General features: G+C 36.3%; 1 protein-coding gene across 1 annotated transcript; it reads left to right on the top strand.

Annotated features, from left to right (window-relative positions):
• The first annotated feature begins 1,877 nt into the window (after nt 1-1,877).
• On the top strand, nt 1,878-18,529 carry LOC145768137 (SMAD family member 3-like). Its single transcript, XM_082579610.1, has 9 exons — nt 1,878-2,012; nt 6,503-6,652; nt 6,990-7,118; nt 9,369-9,516; nt 10,023-10,166; nt 10,574-10,678; nt 11,929-12,072; nt 12,820-12,980; nt 15,617-18,529. Exons 1-9 carry the CDS (start codon nt 1,944-1,946, stop codon nt 15,854-15,856), a joined length of 1,290 nt encoding a protein of 429 aa, XP_082435736.1. The 5' UTR covers nt 1,878-1,943; the 3' UTR covers nt 15,857-18,529.
• Nucleotides 18,530-19,878: the final 1,349 nt, after the last annotated feature.

Here is a 19,878-nt window from a genome sequence, read left to right as displayed (position 1 = left end):
GTTTAGGCTCGGCAGAGAGTGCTGCCTGTGAATGTGGATAACTGCAAACAGCAACCCACATAATCAAAGATTGCCCGCTGTACAGACCTCGCCACGGTATGAAGAGCCTTGTCGATATAGGCGATAACACTAAGCAGTGGCTAACTGACATGTCCTCTAATATTTAGCGGCAGTATGAGAGAAAAGATTAAGGAATTTCGGTTCATGACAGAATAAATGTTTTATTGAAATGGTGTAGAAATTTTGGAGCTGTCTCCAACCTGGTTAAAGATACTACAACTCATACGTATTGAAATTGACCAAAAATATAGCATGAAGCTACTTTACCTTTGCTTACTGTACAATGTACATACACTTTATCCTATATGTCTTGGTCGATTCCAATCTTTGACATATATTCATGTCATAGCATTTATGACCAGGGTGGAGGCTTATACACCAGCTCCAGTTTTTTATAATTGTATTAGCGCTGCTAGCTGCATTGAGCACTTTTTGGCATTTGCTACGATTTATTCATGGAATATACAATATATATATACAAAAATACAAATATATTATATATACATATGTTTTATTTGTTTATTTTGTTTTTGTCTCAACCAGACTTGGATCAGTTGCAATTGTTAATTGAGTGAATGTAATTAAACACACTTTTTATGTAATTGTAATTGAGACTTTGTTTTGTGTAATGTAATTGTATTTTTAAAAAACTTTGGTCTAAGTTACAATTACGTTTGGTCAGTTGCACACATAACATACAGTACTTTTGTTGAGCCGTTGATTGAGGTTCAAAATGGACTTCTATCTTGCAACCTAATCTTTATCAATTGACACCATGTAATGGATCCAACTCTGGTCTTAACCTCATGTGTTATTGTTTAAGTTTCTATTTTGTATGCTAAAATTGTTTGCTAAAAGACGTAAGCTAACATGGTTGTAAATAAGTGTCTGCCCCAATAGCTCAGTTGGTTAACACGTGAGTTTATGAATAAAGAAGCTTCAAGATTAAGCGGCGCTGATTCGACTCTCAGAGTGTGCGTTTGAGCAACCTAATGACTGCTCTCCATTCAGCTGCACCTAATGGATGAATAATTCCCCTCTAACAACACTTCAACAATTGAAAACTTTACTCTGTCAATTTCGGTAACCGGCCCTGCATCAATAGCTTCTACAAGTACGCAAAGCTACCAGGAAGAACCTATCAAGGCTTTGTCAGTCCGAGGATAAAGATTTAAAACTAAACTAAAGTGGCCAAAGTTATGAAATAGTTTGAATCTCAATTTTAATAGTTCACTTTTTTCAGCAGTTTTTGTTTGGTATGTCTATGCCACGAGCTTGCTTTATAATAACAGTACCTACACCAATCTAATTGCAATTTAAAGTGTTTAAAAACATACAAATGTCTGAAAGATTAGGCGCCAACTAGGGTGCATAAGCAACTAGGGTTGCTCAAACACTGAATGCTAGATTGCTAGTGCTCATAAGCTATCAATAAGTATTTCTGTTTATTTGCCACTGTTCACTGTGCTCAGCTTACATGGTCATTTTTTGTGCATGATTTGAGGTTTCAAGTCTTATAAGATTATCTTGTAAAATAGTTATTGTTTAAAAATTATTGCAGCAATCTTTAAAGTCATTTGGCAAATTCAAGAAAAAAATATGGCTGATATCTATGTCAAGAAAATAACTCTCAGATTGAAATTCATTTGATGATCAAACAATTTTATTCAACGTTTTTATGTTTACAAGCTGACAGGTTCATAAAAATAAGATTTGAACTCCATTTAAACTGGTTTAGCTTGGTGTTGATGCCACATTTTCACATAATTGCAATAAGTAGTATATATATATATATATTCCATATGTGCAGGTGCAACTAGAAAATTGATGTAATCTTTGATGCATTTTTGTAATTTCTTTGCTGCATAATATCAATAATCAAGATGCTGCAATTCACACCACCTGTCGTCAAGGAATTACTTGGCTGGAAGAGGGGTGACATGAGTCCTCAGGTACATGTTGTAACTTGTAATTGCTAGAAAAATAGTTGTTTGATATGATACATATACTTTTTAAACTACTTAGATAAAGGTTGTCTAATTTCTAATTCTGGTTGTTGCAATAGTATATAAAGTTAAGAAACCGTAAATCTTGAAATGAGTTCTAAATAATTACAGTGGCTCCAAACTATAGGATACACACCACTAGATACATATACTTTTTCAGGTTGTGTGCAACAGTGCAAGCCACATAGCTCAATTGACAAAAGTTTTTTAAAAAATCTAACATTGTAAACAAATATATATATATGTTGCATTAAAACTTCTGGGGTTTCAAAGGTCAGCTGCAAAGATGTTGCATTCAATCATTTTATTATATTATATTCTGGTCCAGTACACATGGTACTACTGTGAAATCATCTGTGTTATCACAAAGCTGACCAACTGCATATCTGTTTATTTCATAATACTCCCTACTCTGTTGCTGAAAATGCTGATGCTTTTCCATGTTGATTAAAACCTGTTAAATTATTATTTTTTATCTAATCTTGTCAACTAATTATATTTTTTACGATATTGCTTTGTAATAACTGCAACTGCTAAATTGATGTGAAGAAAAATGTATTAAAAAATAGAACATTAGATTTTTTTTGTCTTTAAAAATCAGTTTATTTTTAACAAAAAAGAAGACACACATTTTTATGCAAAGATGTCATAAATTTGTGTGAAGAAAAACTCACCAATTGAACTACCGTATATAATCTTTTGTGCATGTTTCAAATCCTTTGTTAAGTTATGTCACTTTGAAGAAAGATTGAACTGAAGCAAGCGTGTTGTATAAATTCCTACAAAACTTATTGAAGTAAACAAATTTTTTACAAATTATGGCCCTGCTCGACCTGCTGAGTTAACATCATTTTGTTATACCGTAATCTCAATTTTTTCTGTAGTGGTTTACTCAAATTTGAGACTAATTTGCCTTTGATTCTTGGCCACGCTTTGATCCCAACAGGGTTTGGTTGTAGATCGTTAATCGCCTGCACTTCCAGCAAAGAAAGTTGTGTTGGTTGCTTAACTTATAACCTTGTTACACCAGTAGTATACATATATATTTTTTAAAACAAAATGTGAAGGTATGCAAATGCTTCATAGAACCAATTATTTTGGTCTAGCAATGGGTTTGTGGAAAGATACAGTTTAAAAAGTACTTATGTTGAACTTAGACATGATAATCTGATTATGTAGGGGAGACCGGGGCAATATAAACCAGAAAAATCTGAAACTCTATTACTTTTAAGTTGATCCAGGGCTCTGAAACTTTCAACAAACTTGAAACTTTTCAACTGGCGCACGATAATTTTTGTTTAGAAGTTGAATTTTCATTTGTATGTTTAGTTGGTTTCAGCAACATGGTCTTGTGTTTTGCCTTGCTAGACAGATAGTCACTACCTGGTTTAGCCCCCTGAAGAAGTTAGTCATGTCTGATTGACATAACGTCGGAAAAAGCAGATTGTCACTTTATACATCTTGTAATAGTTCAGCTTAATTTGCACCAGTAGACCGCATCATGTTATTTAAAACTGTTTGTTGTTCAAAAATGAAAGAAAGTTTCAAACAAATAAGAATTTTTGGATACAAACACAACCAGTTAACCTCCTGAACAAGGTCCAAGCCTGCAACGCAAATGACGATGAAAACAAGTCAGCAAAATGCAGTTTAAGAATAACATCTCACTTGTGCACACGATTAGGTATTCAGATTGTTCAATCAGTTGAATTCATACTGAGTGTTAAGATTGCAATCAAATTTAATTAAGCATAAGGATCTCACTGTCTATTCTATGAAGATGGGTTCATAAAAAAAACCTGCTCAATTTGGTCTTTTTCTACATCTATTTTACATCATCAAGTGGTGCTTTCTTGAAGTGCAGGTTTCCTATCTTCCCATAAAACTCTATTTCTATCTCAGTGGAATCGAACTGTAGTATTTGTCTAACATAGTAAACTGATCTTTTCTTCCCGCTGAACCGAACCATTTTTTCATGTAACGCAAAAATGTACTATGGCTTTATCTTCTCTTGGAGCTACTCTAAGCTTTCCTCCTTTTTCACAACATCAAGAGTAGCTGTTGAAGACGCAAGAAGAAAACTCCTGTGCTCAGTTTGCTTGATGAATGTTCTTACCATTTTAATTTAAGCCTAAAATGAAGACAACATTCAACACATAGGCTTCCAAATTGTCTTGGACATTATGGTTCATAATGTCTGGATGGAGTTTTCTCACTAAAGGTGTTATTGAAAAAAATTGAGTCAACGTTATCCAAAAAATCAACCTGCAGTGATATTTCATAACTACAACGTTTCCTTGACCAAACATCTGGACGACTAGCTTCTCTACAAATTGTTATTGGCTTACCAAAACGGAAAACTGAATTTACGTATGATCTTCAAACTCATGTTTTTTTACTTTGTGTGAAAACAAAGAACTGCTGACGCAACATAATAACACAACACAAAGCATGGTAGCCATGTTTTCTTTGCTTTTTTGCTTTTTAAAATGCTTTCACAGAAAATTTATTCTGACCGTTACAAATTCTGCTTTCAATTCTTCTGGCTTTATTCTCACTGAAGTAGGATTGCCGGTGCAGATTGCAGTCCTCCACGTCCACATCACTGTCTGCAGCATCTTCCTCCTTCGCTTCCACTATTTCCATATCTTCTGTCATACAATCTCTCCATTCTGCATTAAATATGTGTATTTTAGTTCTTATTTTGACCTCAACTATTCTTCAGACGGCGATACTCTCAGATGTTTGTATCGCTTCAAAGATTGCTGGATCTAAAACAAAAAGTTTTGACACTAGCTTAGATTGTCTATACAAGAAAAGCAAATTTTTTTAAGGCATCGTGTTATTTTTTTGTTTTGTTTAAACAATAAACAGCTTGTTTAACATTTTGCCATGATTTAAAAAAATTGGTTTTCAGTTTGTGTATTTGATGCCCAACACTACCTACCATTGTCAATATCACTGTTACTAAGAAAAATGTAACAAGACATTTCAAATGCAAAAGATAACATTACTTTACAAAGGTCGTCCATTTTACACTTAAATTGGTTTTGCTTTTACAAATAATCAAGTTATTTGAATAGTATATTTTAGGTTTCTATGTCGTGTGTCAATTGTGAGGTTATGATTGGAAGAGTTGGTTGATGGGTATTTGACTGCACCAGTGTGCTTATCTACTGCTTGCCAGTAGCATTCGCCAGTCATTTATAGTTGGTGCCAAATTTCCTGCAGACACAACATTTGGAAAGTCATAAAATACACACGCTGTTTAGTCATTCATCAGCATATCGTGTCTGGCTGCACCCAATAAAATTCATGACATACTTTTATTGGCAGTTAGCCTCACGTTTTTCATGGAATATTCTTTGCAACAAAAACGCTTTGCAGACCCAGACTGATTTTCTCAAGACGGTTTTGGGTGTGACGGAATTGTTTAAAAAACTTCTTTTTGTATCAATACTTCGCTTATAATTTTTTTTTAACCTAAGGTAATATGACTCTATCCGTCTATCGTTTTTCAAAAATTACATATGTTTGTATATGCTGAAAGTGTTTTTCAGATGTGGCTATGTAGGCAAATTAAAATGAGTGCATTGACTAAATGGAAAATATTTAATTTTTTTATCTGACTAATTAATCAAGAACTGACTTAATGTTTTAATAAAATTATTGTAAAACTTTAAGTGGATTAAAGATACAGTTAAAGCTACGGTGAGATTATAACAGGCATCTAAGGAATCGTTATCTATGGATTTTCAATTAACTTTCTTCTAGCTGAAAATAATTTGACATTTTCTAATATGGTTTGCCTGTCATTTTTTTCTCATGGCACCACGAAGTATCTTGACATTTAAAATTTGGTTTGTCCTATTATAGGCATGCTTGCCGATTTTTTTTGGCTATTTTTCAGAACAATAAATGGTAAAGTATTACGAGTATTAAGTTTTCGTTTGCATTGTTCTAACTTAGTTTACCGCACACAAAAGCAGTTACTCCATATAATACGCAACAAGTTATATATTTGTACTTACTGGTGTATGATGTGCGTGTATGTTAACAAAAACGAAGCGTTTCTGACAGCTATCATAGAAAAATGATAAGGATAATGTAGTCACCTGATTCCTCGTAACCTAAAAAATACAATTAATTTTCTGAACAGTTTGGATTATTTGCTGAAATACATCTTAAAGTGATTAAAACATTCTTCTTGTTATGACTTCTTGATTGTAGAGTCTACAATGTAGACTGATGAATGCAGTATCCGAATGTTCTATCTGGTATAAAACGTTACTAATGAGAGATTAAATTTCTGAAATTACTTGATAACCACGTTGAAAATCATAATTAGGTTATTTCATAAAATGAGAAATGTTTTTACTTTATCTAAAAATGTACTTTTTGTAGCAATGTGAATAATACGTGTTTATGTGTTACAGGATGAGAAGTTTGCAGAAAAAGCGATCAAAAGCTTGGTGAAGAAAGTCAAAAAGGGCGGGGGCTTGGACGACCTGAAAAAAGCGGTAACAAAGCAATCAGTTGACACCAAATGTGTTAAAATACCAAGGTCACTGGACGGGCGATTGCAGGTGAGCGAACAGGAAAAAATATGCCATTTATGTTTTCAAGGTTGCGTCATGCAGCGTAATTATGATTATCATCAAACTGAAAAAAGTTGGAATGTGGCTTTTGCAATAATTATCATCATTGAATAATAATTAGCACTTTATAATAAGTTGTTTTGTGTGGTTGGTGTGTCCCTGTTTGGATGAATATTATTGTCGTCAAACTTCCCCATTACTCTGTTTTGAACTCACATGGTACGCACATTGTTGCTAAATTATTAATGAGAGTGCGAATGGGCGTGTGATGCAATCTGTTGTCGATACTTGCCTAAAATTTCACCAGTGATCTCTTTATGGAAAGGTTTCCCATAAGAAGTCTCTTCCTCATGTGCTCTATTGCCGGTTGTGGAGGTGGCCTGATCTTCGGAATCACCATGAGCTCCGACCCGTGGAGAAGTGCGAGTACGCCTTTCAGCTGAAAAAAGACGAGGTACAATTTTTTTTGTGTATTTGTCGTTACTCTTCAACACAATAAACTCTCCTTAATAATTTCACCTTCAAGCTAATTTGGGTTTGACGAGGAAGATTTTCAAACTGGTTGCATTAAAGTAAGGGCTGAAGTTCCTACATATATGAGTGCGATGTACGTAAAAAATATTACCGCAGTTTATCCATTAGTCTACTAAATGGTTACCTCGACTGTGCAAAGGAATCGAGTGACTTGACGTTGTATCAGCGTAAACATTTCCATGGTAGATCAGAGTTATTATAAATTACTATAATAGTGTGCTGTCACTTTGCTGCCGATGAGAGAACCACGGTCGTGCTGGTACAATTTTTATTAAAGTGTTGATTCGCTTGTCGGCTTGCATTTTTGTTTAAAAACTTTCCCAATTTAAATGCACCTTAAAATGGTTTCAATAATTAAATATTTTTTGATAAATAACCACCGATGCTACTTCAAAATTTTGCAAACCAACAGTTTGTTTCGATTTTGTTAAACGTACTTATTTATTGAAAATTGAAAAAAAGCGCAACAGTTGTATAATCGTGGCTGATTTACTTACGGTATGCTCGTTCCAACAAGCATGTTTAAATACAGTTGCGTGGGTGGCTTCACCAGACCATGCTTGAGGCTATTCAGCAGGCAAGCCTGTTTTAACCGATCAGAATCGATAACATTTTGTACTTTGCAACCATATCATTCCTCAACGGTTTTGAAGCGCAGACCCGTGATTATTTTGTGTACTGCTTGTGCTTGGACTCGGGCAAAATATATCGATTCGCCAATTTTTACGTTGATTCAACACTGCAGACCTTTAATGAATGTAAAAATGACGAACTTTGCTGTGTAAAGGAGATTCAAGATTTTGATGTTATGCTGATGTAAGCAGAATTTGTTTGTGAAATTTAAAAAAAAGTTGGTACAGCGTGTGGTAGCATCAGAACTGCGAAATTGTGTATTGTGAGTGACGTCATAGTGTGTTTACTTAACCACATGTTGCATCACATTGCATTGAGGTCTCAGCCAGCAAATCATTTCTTTTTCACATTGAGTCAGCGTCTGCAGACGTTGATTTATTGTAAACATGCTTAATGTGGTGACTGCGGTGCAGTTCAACCTAAACAAACATCCTAGAGATGACATCTTCCATCATGCTTTAATTCTTAAGGCTGCTATCGTTTCTTCACTTCTGCTCTACCACAAGGTCTCCATTTTCTTTGGTCCTCTTTTTTCAATGTGGTGTAACTGTCAGTGAAATTTTCACTAACAACGCGCTTTTTGTTTTGTGGCATTTCAGATGGCACGTTTGCTTTAGTGGGTTTTCAGCGGAATTATTAGGCTTGCTCGACTAGAATCACTCACCATAGCTGTAGTGAAATGGAGTTATAAAATTTTGAAACTTGTTCAAACATTGCAAAAAGCTCATGCGTAGTTGAATAAACATGAGTCGCCGTGAATGCGTCTTCCATTTTGACACTTTAATCGGATTATGACATCATGCTTCCTGACGTCACAAATCTCGCAAACCCGTAAAAGTTACAACCGCAACATCTATGGCGTTCCATGACGTTTTTTTGCTAGAAACTAGCAGTACTTTTTGGTCTCCCAGGATTGTTTGTAGTTTATTAACCCGCTGGTTAGAACAAAGTAAATCAAAAACAAAAATGGCACCGTTCATATTTTATTGGCATACTGTATATATATAACAATTTTTGTAATTCAGGTTTTTTTGGAATGCAGGTTTAGAGGTTTTTTTTGCAGATTAAATTACAGCTGTAATATTTAATATCTTCTCAGGAAGTACAGGTTTAGAGTTTTTTTTGGCAGATTAATTTACAGTTGTAATATTTAATATCTTTTCAGAATTATCGATTCTTTACTGTTTACATGTTTTTTGCAGACCTTCTGATGATCCGTTAGGTGAAACAATTTGTAAAGGCTTCAGATAGTAATAACTACATTTGATTTAACAATTTTTGTAGGTGTCTCCTCACTACTGACTACACTGTCATAAATCTTTGTTTCACTGGTTATCTATTAACGTTTGAAACTGAAATTACTTCAACACCACTCAAGAGCCCAGATAACTTCGATTCACCATAGCTGTGTGTTTGATCGTAACGGACTCCACGATAAAACACTGCGGTCAAAAAAAACGAAATAGAATAAAAATTATATAGTAAGCGGAAATAAATTCTATAAACAATAATTTATTTATTTTCTTGTATCTTCCAGGTGTGCGTCAATCCGTATCACTACACAAGAGTGGAAACACCAGCACTGCCCCCCATTCTCGTCCCTCGCCAGACCGATCCGCTTCCTGTTGAGTTTCCTCCGTTGGATGACTGGTCAATTGTACCTGAAAATGCAACATATCAACCAAGTAACTACTTAGTCTACTTGCTCAGATAAAAAAAAATTAAAGTGTAAAATATCCTAAACATTTTACATGTAAAAGTTGCAGGCTCGATGTCTGCTGAATGCGCGCCCTTGTCTAAGCACCAATGGACATGATTGAAAGTGAACATTGAACAAGGACTAGATTTTCGTTATATTCCAATCTTCAACCACGTATAGCTGAAATACAACAAAAAAGTTTACGTGTTTTTTTTATTTTCTTGCTTGGTACAGTGAAAATTTGAATCCACAACACGATTAGTGGAGTTGGAATTGTTTTTGCTTGGTTGGAGTTGGTCGACTTGCAAGATCTTTGCAAGGATTGAAATTACTAAAGGTCTAAAAAAAAACAACCTAAAAAGCGTTTTCAGTTCGAGAATGGTCAAGACAGAATTTCTTAACCACTTGGTCACGCGGCAATTCAAAAGTGCAGTTTAACGCGCGTGCTATTCAGTTAATTTCTTTTTTCAATTTTGCGACGTTATCTTGCAGGTATGCAGCCCTCGGGCAACTTCACAATGCCCGAGAGCCCCCCACCTGGCTACATGAGCGAAGACAGCGAATACAATGAGTCTGTGTCGAGCATGTCCAGCCCTGGACCTTCAGGACCAGGCAGTGCATATTCGAGCAGCACAGGTACAGCCTAGTTTCAGTTTTAGCTTTTGTATTGCCTCGATTACAACGTCACGAGCAATATGGAAAACACTTGACGTGTCTCGTGTTGTTTTTGCAAACCTTTACTGCTATGACTCAAAAACGACCAAATGAATTTGTTTTTAAAATGCACATTTTCCAATAAGATTTTTACTTCGTTTTTATTTATCTCTTATCTCATTGCTGCGAGTGGAGAACTAGTCATTTTTATGTTTTTGTAAGTCGGGTTACGTTTCCCAGACAGCAAATCAATCGTTTTTTACATTGATTTATCGTCTGTAGATGTTGTAATACAATGTAGAAAAAACGGTAGATTTGCTGTCTGGGAACTCATTAAAAATCACTTTTACAAGTTGCAAATTAACGTTACTTTACCGAAAACTCTGCAGACGCGGCTTCCATACAATCGGGATCGGACGACGTGCAGTCCGTGGCATACCACGAACCTCCATTTTGGTGCTCTATTTCTTATTATGAACTAAACCAGAGAACTGGTGGGTAGTCAAGTCTTTCAACAAGTTTTGTAGATTTCTTATTGATTAAAAAAAGAGAAAACGGGCAATTTTTCTCGCTGGTTTGAATGTTTTGATTTCAATAAATGATAAATCAGGCAGCAATCAGTCCTTTTTTGCATTGATTCAACGTCTGCAGACGATGAATCAATGTTAAGGAAAAGTGTCAAGTAAGGTAAGGGAAAAGTAGGCTAAGGAAAAGTGTCACAAAAAGTTGTCTTTTGCGTGTCTCGTTATCCTAATCGGGTATAGAATTTACTTTCTGTAATATTCTAGCGTTAGTATAAGCCGAGATTCAAAAATGGCTGCTCACCAGAAACGGCAAGCCTGATCATCAGAACCGTTGTAATCTTGATTTTTTTAAAAGTTTATTTTCACCTTACCATTGTCTTTATTATCTAAGTTTCAATGCACGCGTTTCAGTCTTATTGTTGTATAAAAGGTATGTTACAAAAATTAAAAAAAAAATTCATATGTTCCGTCAGCAGTTTGATAAAAAAAATCAATTTGTATGTGTTACAAATCAATGATATGTATATTTCTTACCATCACAGAAGACTTTGAAGCTACTCTTGTAGTAAACACGCCACAAGTGACGTATTTCCAGTTGACTCACGATATTTTTGCTCGTTGATAAATGTGTATAACGTATTGCGTATACACATTTTTGAATTGAAAAAACTTTTTAAGAATCCGTATAGGCCTACTGTACAACATAACTTTCGCGATATTTATACTTTCTCAACGAAACGTAACTTAAATAAACAAGAAATTAGTTCTTTTTATAAGACAAAATTTTACAACCGACTATAATTTGACCATGAAATATGTTGGAAAGACTTTTGGATAACCGAAACCAACGTCTACTATAAGTTTTACAACGTAAAAACGTGTTGAAGATTTTCACTTATTTCTGACATTTCTGCGGACATTTCTGATGGTCAGTTTTTTCTATTTGTGCCATGGTGTTCGAAGGGTTGGTGGCAATAAAACTTTTTTTGTCGTAGCCAGGCTTACGCCTTATAGTTGAAGATTTAGATTAAGTGGACGGGAAGGAAAGGAAGCTAATCTTTGTGTCTACCTTCAGGCATGCTTTTAAGTGTCTTGCCAATGACACAGCCGCGTGCTTTTCAGCGGTTTCGAACCAGCGCCCTTACAAACGTCGAACTAGCGCTTTCATCACTGAGCCATGTAGTCGACAAAAAATAAACACGATTGTATCTGCTCTTTAGGAGAACCGTATCACGCGACGCAGTCCTCTCTGACAGTGGATGGCTTCACTGATCCTTCAAACTCCGAGCGCTTCTGCCTCGGCTTGTTGTCAAATATCAACCGTACACAAAACGTGGAGATCACCAGACGCCATGTCGGAAAAGGTTTGTTGAACTTTTGGCGATGAAAATGACAATATCTTTCCAAGCGTTCATTTTTGGTGCATTTACCATTCCATGCTGATATAATATACGATTTGATTACGATTACTACGCGTTTTATGATCAACATTTCTACGTTATTATGATGTACAAAGTTGGCGCTACAACTGAAATGTAAAGCACAAGTTATATCACGGAGAAAGTTTGTTGGATGACCTTATATACTGACAATTTCTATTTTATCAATATCAAACTGATTGCTTCAAGATCATCGTACTGGTAGCTTACTTGTTTGCCCAGGCGCATATTTTGCGGCTGTACATTGATGCATAACATACGAGTGTTCTTAATATTTCACGTGCGAAATTCAGTTTTTATTTTAATGTAAAATCGTCTCATATTGCTCTACTTTCAAAGGCTAATGTGTTTACATAAAACTGAGTCCGAGTCACGTTTTAATCGCTGAGTCATATTGATTCCTTGTGTGCTGTGACAATGCAGTTTTCCAAATTCCATACAATGTTTTTAACTTTTTAGTAAATCTTACCTCAACCATATATGGGTTCTTGCTGCACAAAATCCGTTTTTTTTTTTCATCAAAAAGACGTGATTGAAACCGCTTGTGTCCGTTATTTTTAACAAACTAACTAATGAAGAAAACTCGAGATCACGTAGTCGGCGACAATGCTTCCCCATTTAAAAATAGAAAATATTTTCTTGCTTAATCACGATTTTTTTTTTTGCTGACAGGGGTGCGCTTGTACTACATTGCCGGTGAGGTGTTCGCTGAATGCCTGAGCGATAGCGCCATATTTGTTCAAAGCCCAAATTGCAACAGAAGATACGGTTGGCATCCTGCCACCGTGGTCAAGATACCACCCGGGTGCCATTTAAAGATCTTCAATAATCAGGTGAGGTTCTTTATTCCACAGCGACGTTTTCAACTTTCTGCACTACGCTGTAATGCCAAACCGGTCGCCGATGCATTTCAATGATAAAAATTAGTGTGTCAATGGTGTGTGTGTGTAATACATCCCCAGCCATCGCATCAGCCCCTTTTTTGTCGATTACTCGTCTCCAGACGTTAGAACTGACAAGTCGTCGTTGAGGTTTTAACCAGTGTTTGGAAAAGTTTCATTACGTCGCAATTGCGTTTTATGCTCAAAAATCGATTTTTCAAAAATTTGAAGCAAAGACTGGCAAGAAGCATCATTAGACAATGCAAAGTGACGTAGCTTGAAATTCCCATAAATAAATATTTTCATCATTATTTCATCAACTTTTTACTGAAAAGCAGCAGCCGATGGTGCAATTTTTATTGCTGCTTTGCTAGGCTCGCTATGAATTGAAATTTGAATGTACGGATTCAATTTAAAACTTGTGAAATTGAATTGGCAGTTTCCTGGCGCTCACATTTTATTGTAAAAAGAAGTTATGCAATTATGGCCTCACGACTCGGTCTGACACCACACAATAGCGCCTGTGGGAAGTGGATTGTTGTTGAATTACACGCACTCGCATTGCCTTTGTTTGAATTCTATATCTTTTTCTAAACACCATTTATCACCTTTGTGAACAAGCTTCCATAACTTTTGCATTGAAATATGTATCAACTTTTCTGCGTACCACCTAAAAAAGCAATAGACAGCTACTGTGACAGCTTTCGACCTGTGAACGACCTAATCTCAACTGATTGTTTCGCGTTTCCCAGTTAGGAAAATTGCTCTTATTCGTATATACGCGGGTACTCAAACGTACGCAGGCGTTGAATCAATGTAAAACGGATCAATGTTGCTGGTTGGTTTTGAAACCGAATTTAAACGTTGTCGTTGTAGAAGCGAGGACTTTGCTATGACATGATCCCAGCCAGCAAATCGGTCCTTTTTTACATTGATTTAACGTCTACAGATGTTGAGTCGATGCAAAAAAGGACTAATTTGTTGGTTCGGATGCTGTCTTTTCATGCCATCTATTGATCCGGTGGTTTCCAACACCCACTCGGAAACCAGTCAATTCCTTCGCTTCACATTTTCATTGTTCTGCTGAAGTTTTGCGATGACTCGTTTAAGTTAATGCATTGCATTAAACCGGTGTTAAATAATGCAACTTTCTTAATTCAACAAGCTTGTTGACAAAATTTAACTTTGCTTTTTGTCTTTGAGGTGTGCTTAACAAAAATATATATATTTTGCTGAATTTGCAATGGGCGGCATTAACATAAAACCCGCCAAAACTTTGAAACATGCCGTTTTTTTAGTGTAGATGTAGTGTTAGAGTAGAACTGCAACGCCATGTATTTTTTACCAACTAACTATATCTTGTTGTTTAAAAGGAGCGATCTTCTTGGCGTCAAAACAAAAATGACTATTGGCTATACTCCTACAGTATAATATAGAACGGCGAGCATTGCGTTTTGCTAATCATACCACTGTAGCCTCCACGCTAGCCATCAAGACTATTCCAAAAACATATGTTTCTTGGCAGTCGAGTGTAGCAAGAATTGACAGCAATAGCCCACGTGTTTCGTCCATGAGGTTGGGCTCATCAGTATCGCACCACAAATTCATGCCACAGAGTTTTCGACCGCTGTTTTTATGAACTCTAAAGTAGTAGGCTACTGAGCGAAATTGCTTCTTCAGTTTCGGCATTACATAAATACTGGCGGCGAGGCGTTTCTAACAAAGTTTAAACCGATAATATCGCATTTAACTTAAAAGTCATGGCCTTTTCTGTTGGTGCCTTCAAATGTGACTAAGTCACTTATGAATCACGTTTCGGCTACAGCGTGCCACTGATTCTTCACTGCTCTTGGTCACTCATCAAACAAACAAAACGTTTGAAATGATACTCGGTTTGTCGCAAACGGAAAACAATTTTGCAGGAAAAGAGATGTCATCATCAAACACGTGAAGGTTGTCAAAAGACGTTCCGGCACATCATTAGTTTTTTTTAAATTGAAATCCTAACACTAACCAACGCCTTTGTTTGAATCAATTGTGGACCGACAGAGCTATTTTTGAGTGGGCGTTGCTTGTTTGGAAAGATCGAATTTTACTTCGTTGTTTTCTCTTGGCGTATGAGAAGTCTCTTCACATCAGACAAACAATCTCTTTCAATAATAACAACTTTCAATGAAAAATCTAATGTCAAGCAACGTAGAATCAGCACAAGACGCGGTTCAGTTTCTCAGAGAGGGCGGGACTAAAAACCTGTTTGTGAGTTTGTTTTGTAGCGAAAAGTTCAACGACTGTAACTTTTGTTTGATTCTGTTTTGTTTATGACGTATTGTACTACCCCAGACAGCAACATCCGTCATTTTTGCATTGATTCGACATATGCAGATGAGCCGGGTTGGTTTGAGTGCAGAGTTTGTTAAAACATTGCAGTTTTTGCTGCGTGAAAACTTGGTTGAAATAGTATTTTGATTTAACAAAATTGAAATCTGAAATGGTTGTTGCTGATAATAAGTTACAAGTATCATAGTTTTATTTCACGTTTACTTTTAGCCAGCAATTTATCTCTCTAATGTACGGAAAAACGTTTACAGGAATTCGCCGCCTTGCTTTCGCAATCGGTCAATCAAGGATTCGAAGCCGTTTACCAGTTAACACGAATGTGCACTATCCGCATGAGCTTTGTCAAAGGCTGGGGGGCTGAGTACCGTCGACAGCATGTCACCTCCACCCCTTGCTGGATCGAAATGCACCTGAACGGACCTTTGCAGTGGCTTGATAAGGTGCTGCAACAGATGGGCGCCCCGCCCATTCCATGCTCCAGCATGTCGTGAAGTAGCCGCTGTCACACTGAAACTGAGATTGTATAGGTAATGCCTGATGTTTTTTTTTGAGACAGTGCAACGCTGTTTAGACGACGAAAACGCCCAAACAGCTGCTTTCCGCATTCTGATTTGCATTCTTTTACGCCGATATGATGTCTGTTGACGACCAATTGATTTGACGACCATCGTCTCTGCAAAGTGATTTTCATCATCATGAAATTTTTGTTTCAGAGTTCAGTCTGTTAGCAAACCATATTAAGTGTTACACAACGTTAAAGCAATGTGAGTGAAGAGTTTTGTTTCATATAATATGATCACTCAGATCCTTTATCAACCGTCTATGATAAACACATCACAGAATAATTGTTGTCTTCAAATTTATATTGGTCATTAAACTTCTTAATCATCTCAGTTAATGTAGAATGTATATTTTTTCGGGGTATGTGTAAAATTTTAATCAGTTGTTTTCTATTTTTAATTGGCTGACTCCTATTTTTTAAAAACATGATTGGCCGCCATTTTCTCTTCCAGCTATAGGTTTTCTACCAATTGACAATACTTTATCTACCCTGTTTTAATTTTATCCATGCACTACTGATGACGCGGACCTGATAATGTTTCTACTGTTATGTTTTTCTCAATGAAACTGTTGCTGAAGGCAATTAGCCTCTGCATACGCATCAGCTGTCTCAGCCAACAAAATCTTTTTTGTTTCTACTTTGATGCTACGTTTGCATACGTTGAATCAACACAGCAACAACTGCTTCTTCTTACTGGGATTGCAAAACCATAGTCAACGCCAAATGAGCAAGATCGTTTGTTGTGATGTCAGCGTAACGGACCTTAATGTTACAATGGCAAAAATAAATTCATTGAATGTGAAGAAGCACCGAAGTGTGACGTTGATTTTTTTTATTGGTTTTGTGTTTGGAAGCTTGATGATCTCATTCTTTTCAGTTCACCTTTCTTGCATGTAGTCTCCCCTTAGATTTTCTCACAACAGGCAGTTTACCAGTTTCATACATCACATTACCTTTCTGCAACTTCTCAATCGTTCTTCATGAAAATGGTATTTCTTTGCTGATTACACGTTTTTTACCAGAGAAAACGCAGTTATATGTCACTTTGTATTTGCAGTTTTTGATAAAAATGTTGCAAACTTCTTTTCGCAATTGATAAAAATGCGTTGCATTGTGTGAGCTCATAAGTACAAACTCGCTGTGGTAAATCGGTTCACTTACAGCAACGAATTTTGGTTTAGATGCAAACTATTCTGTTCTTGTATCTGGTTTAAAGCTTCAGCATAGGCCTTACCTTTTTACTTACTCAATCATTCACGTTTTTTTATTTGTCGTTTTATCTCTTTTATATCTTAATCTTTCTCGAGCAAGTTAGACACAGTACCCCTAATTCATATAACTACTAACTAGGGATTTTTGTAGAGAATGCTAATAACTGAATCGTCACTGCACTAAGAACTTCATTGCAAATCGTTATCACTTTCTCTTGAGTAGTTGCAAACGAGTTAGACCCACCTGTAACGCACCTTGTCGCATGACGTCAAAACTCTGTTTTAATCTTAAGATCAGAAGAGTGTGAGTTCGAAACTTCTAAAATAATTTTTTTAGACCCATGTTTTGACATGTTCCAATATGTAAGTAAATCTATTTGGCTTTGTAAACCAGGCAACGTAACTTTCAGTCTAAGTAAAATTTAGTCTTTTCCCTCCACAGACAGTTTATAACTCTTGTGGTATTCACCAGGGCTGTGGCATCAAATAAAAAAAAACATATAACTCCACATTTTTCTGAGGACCGAAACCAGTTGGGTCAAATCCTTCCAACCACAACCCTGATGCTTACTAAAAAATTCCAATCAGAAAAATTTTGTTTCAGCCAACCTGTAACTTTTTTTTTTATTGTGGCACGCATATACTGCTTTTTGTTCATTGGTAGCACGAATCTTGTGGAAGACAACATTGGCTAAGAATTAAGCAACTCTAAGCGTAACTGATGCTTTTGTAATGCCATCAAGTGAAATCATTGACTGACGATGAACTGCTGTAGCAATTGGTTACTACGACTGGAAGTGCTAAATTGTAAGAGTTTCCTTATTCCTATAAAAGAAATGATTTTCAGTAAATGATGAAATTTTATTTCAATAAATATATTTGAGAGGAAAAAAATGTTTTTACCGCTTTTGTAAAATCATGTTTCTTTCATTTTTATTACTAACAGAACATTTTTTTACTCATATCATCTGTTTTCGTTTCAACTAATCAAGTTGATAAGCTTTTTAAAGTGAAGTCAACTTTGTTCTGAATTATTACACTAATGTACCAAGTCTTAACGATCAATTAACCTACAAAACTGTAGTTGTTCGAGTGTCATATGTTTGTATCATACAATTTGAAAATCGGTGGAATCTTGCGCAGACTACTACATTATAGTCTTCAGATAGATGTAATAAAAGTTTAAAATAATCTCATCTCACTGATCGGTTTTAATAGAAATAGCCTACTCTTGTTTGTGCCTATTTTATTATGTGTTAAAGTTCCACAGACCACAGGTATTTGAATTCTAAAGGCATAGAATTCTAGTTTTTATTATTACGTTTGGCGTGAATGTATTGCAATACTAATGCCATTGTATATATTTTGTACCATACATTGCATATACGTCTCACGTGCCTTTTAAATAGACATACCTACACAGAAAATCAGTACTTGCTTTTAGGAGCTGTATTTTCTGTCAAAACCCTGCAGTAGCCTATACAATTCTGTTACAAAAGAATATGTCAATTTGGTTGTTTGGTTTTGAATCTTTATCCTCGGAGTCTTGGACTGACAAAGCCTTGATAGGTTATTCCTGGTACTGTAGTTTCGCATACTTGTAGACGTAGAGGCTCTTGACACAGGGCCGGTTACCGAGATTGGCAGAGTGAAGTTTTCCGATTGTTGAAATGTTGTTGGTTGCCGGAGAATTATTCCATTAGGTGCCGCTGAGAGCAGTCCTTAGAATGCGCTGCTCAAGTTTTCTCATTGTCTAAATTATTCCTTTGCGTCCTGAATTGCGTTGTGTAAGCGCACATCCGAGAGCCGAACCAGCGCCGCTTGATCTTAAGGTTTCAAGTACAAGACTGAAAGAATTTAGGATGAAATATTCTCGTGCTTGAGAAGGTCGCGTAGTTTGATCCAAGTAGCCATTGTGAGATCATTAAGCGCTGTGAGGTCCCAATTCTGGATTTGACATTACTAGACGATGCAGCAATGCATTCTGAGCTGCACGCATAAAATGGTGAGTCAGCAAGGCCCCACTGGAACATTGACTTTATCTTCGGACTGGAAAAGCTCCTTTGAGAGCACTTTCACATACTGTACTTGTAAAGGCTTTGAGCCACTAATGTTGGCCCAGTCACCGCGATTAACATAATCAAGCTTCCGATAGTTGTTGTTGTGGGGAAATTGTTCCATCCACTGGGTGCCGCTAAATAAAAAGCAGTCCTTAAATGCGTTGTCAGCCGAACCAGCGCCGCTTGATCTTCAGTCGGGCGCGTCGTTGCTGTTAAAACGGGCCACATCAGTTTGTAAACGATTGATCTTCACCGTGACTTACAAAAATACATATTTAACTATTATATTTTCGTAGCCCACAATCTTCGCCCATTTCTTCCGAAGTAGTACTACTACTCCAATTGGAACTTTGCTGACTGTTTCAGAGAGAACTGGGAACTGATTTGATCTCTCAACCTCTTTTCATTAACTGTTCTACACCTCGAAAATATTGAAGTAAGAATCGCTGATAGACACATCATGGCGGAGGAATGGGCGTTGAAATATTAAACGTTGCGGTCCTTTGCATTGTGAGTTTGTGACCATCTGGTTGCAAAGGTGACCATATTCAGCGGAGCAGTGAGATCAAGAAAAGTTATTTTTGCCTTGTTACCCATCTTGAAACTTTTATCAATATTTTCGATCAGCTTTACTGCTTCAGTTCAGTTTATTTTTTGTTTTGTTGGCGAAAAAGAAAGAC

This window comes from Aplidium turbinatum, chromosome 4 (genome assembly GCF_918807975.1).
Source record: "Aplidium turbinatum chromosome 4, kaAplTurb1.1, whole genome shotgun sequence".
Taxonomy (NCBI): domain Eukaryota; kingdom Metazoa; phylum Chordata; class Ascidiacea; order Aplousobranchia; family Polyclinidae; genus Aplidium; species Aplidium turbinatum.
The sequence above is the reverse complement of the archived record's forward strand: the minus strand, read 5'-3'. Positions and strand labels throughout refer to the sequence as shown.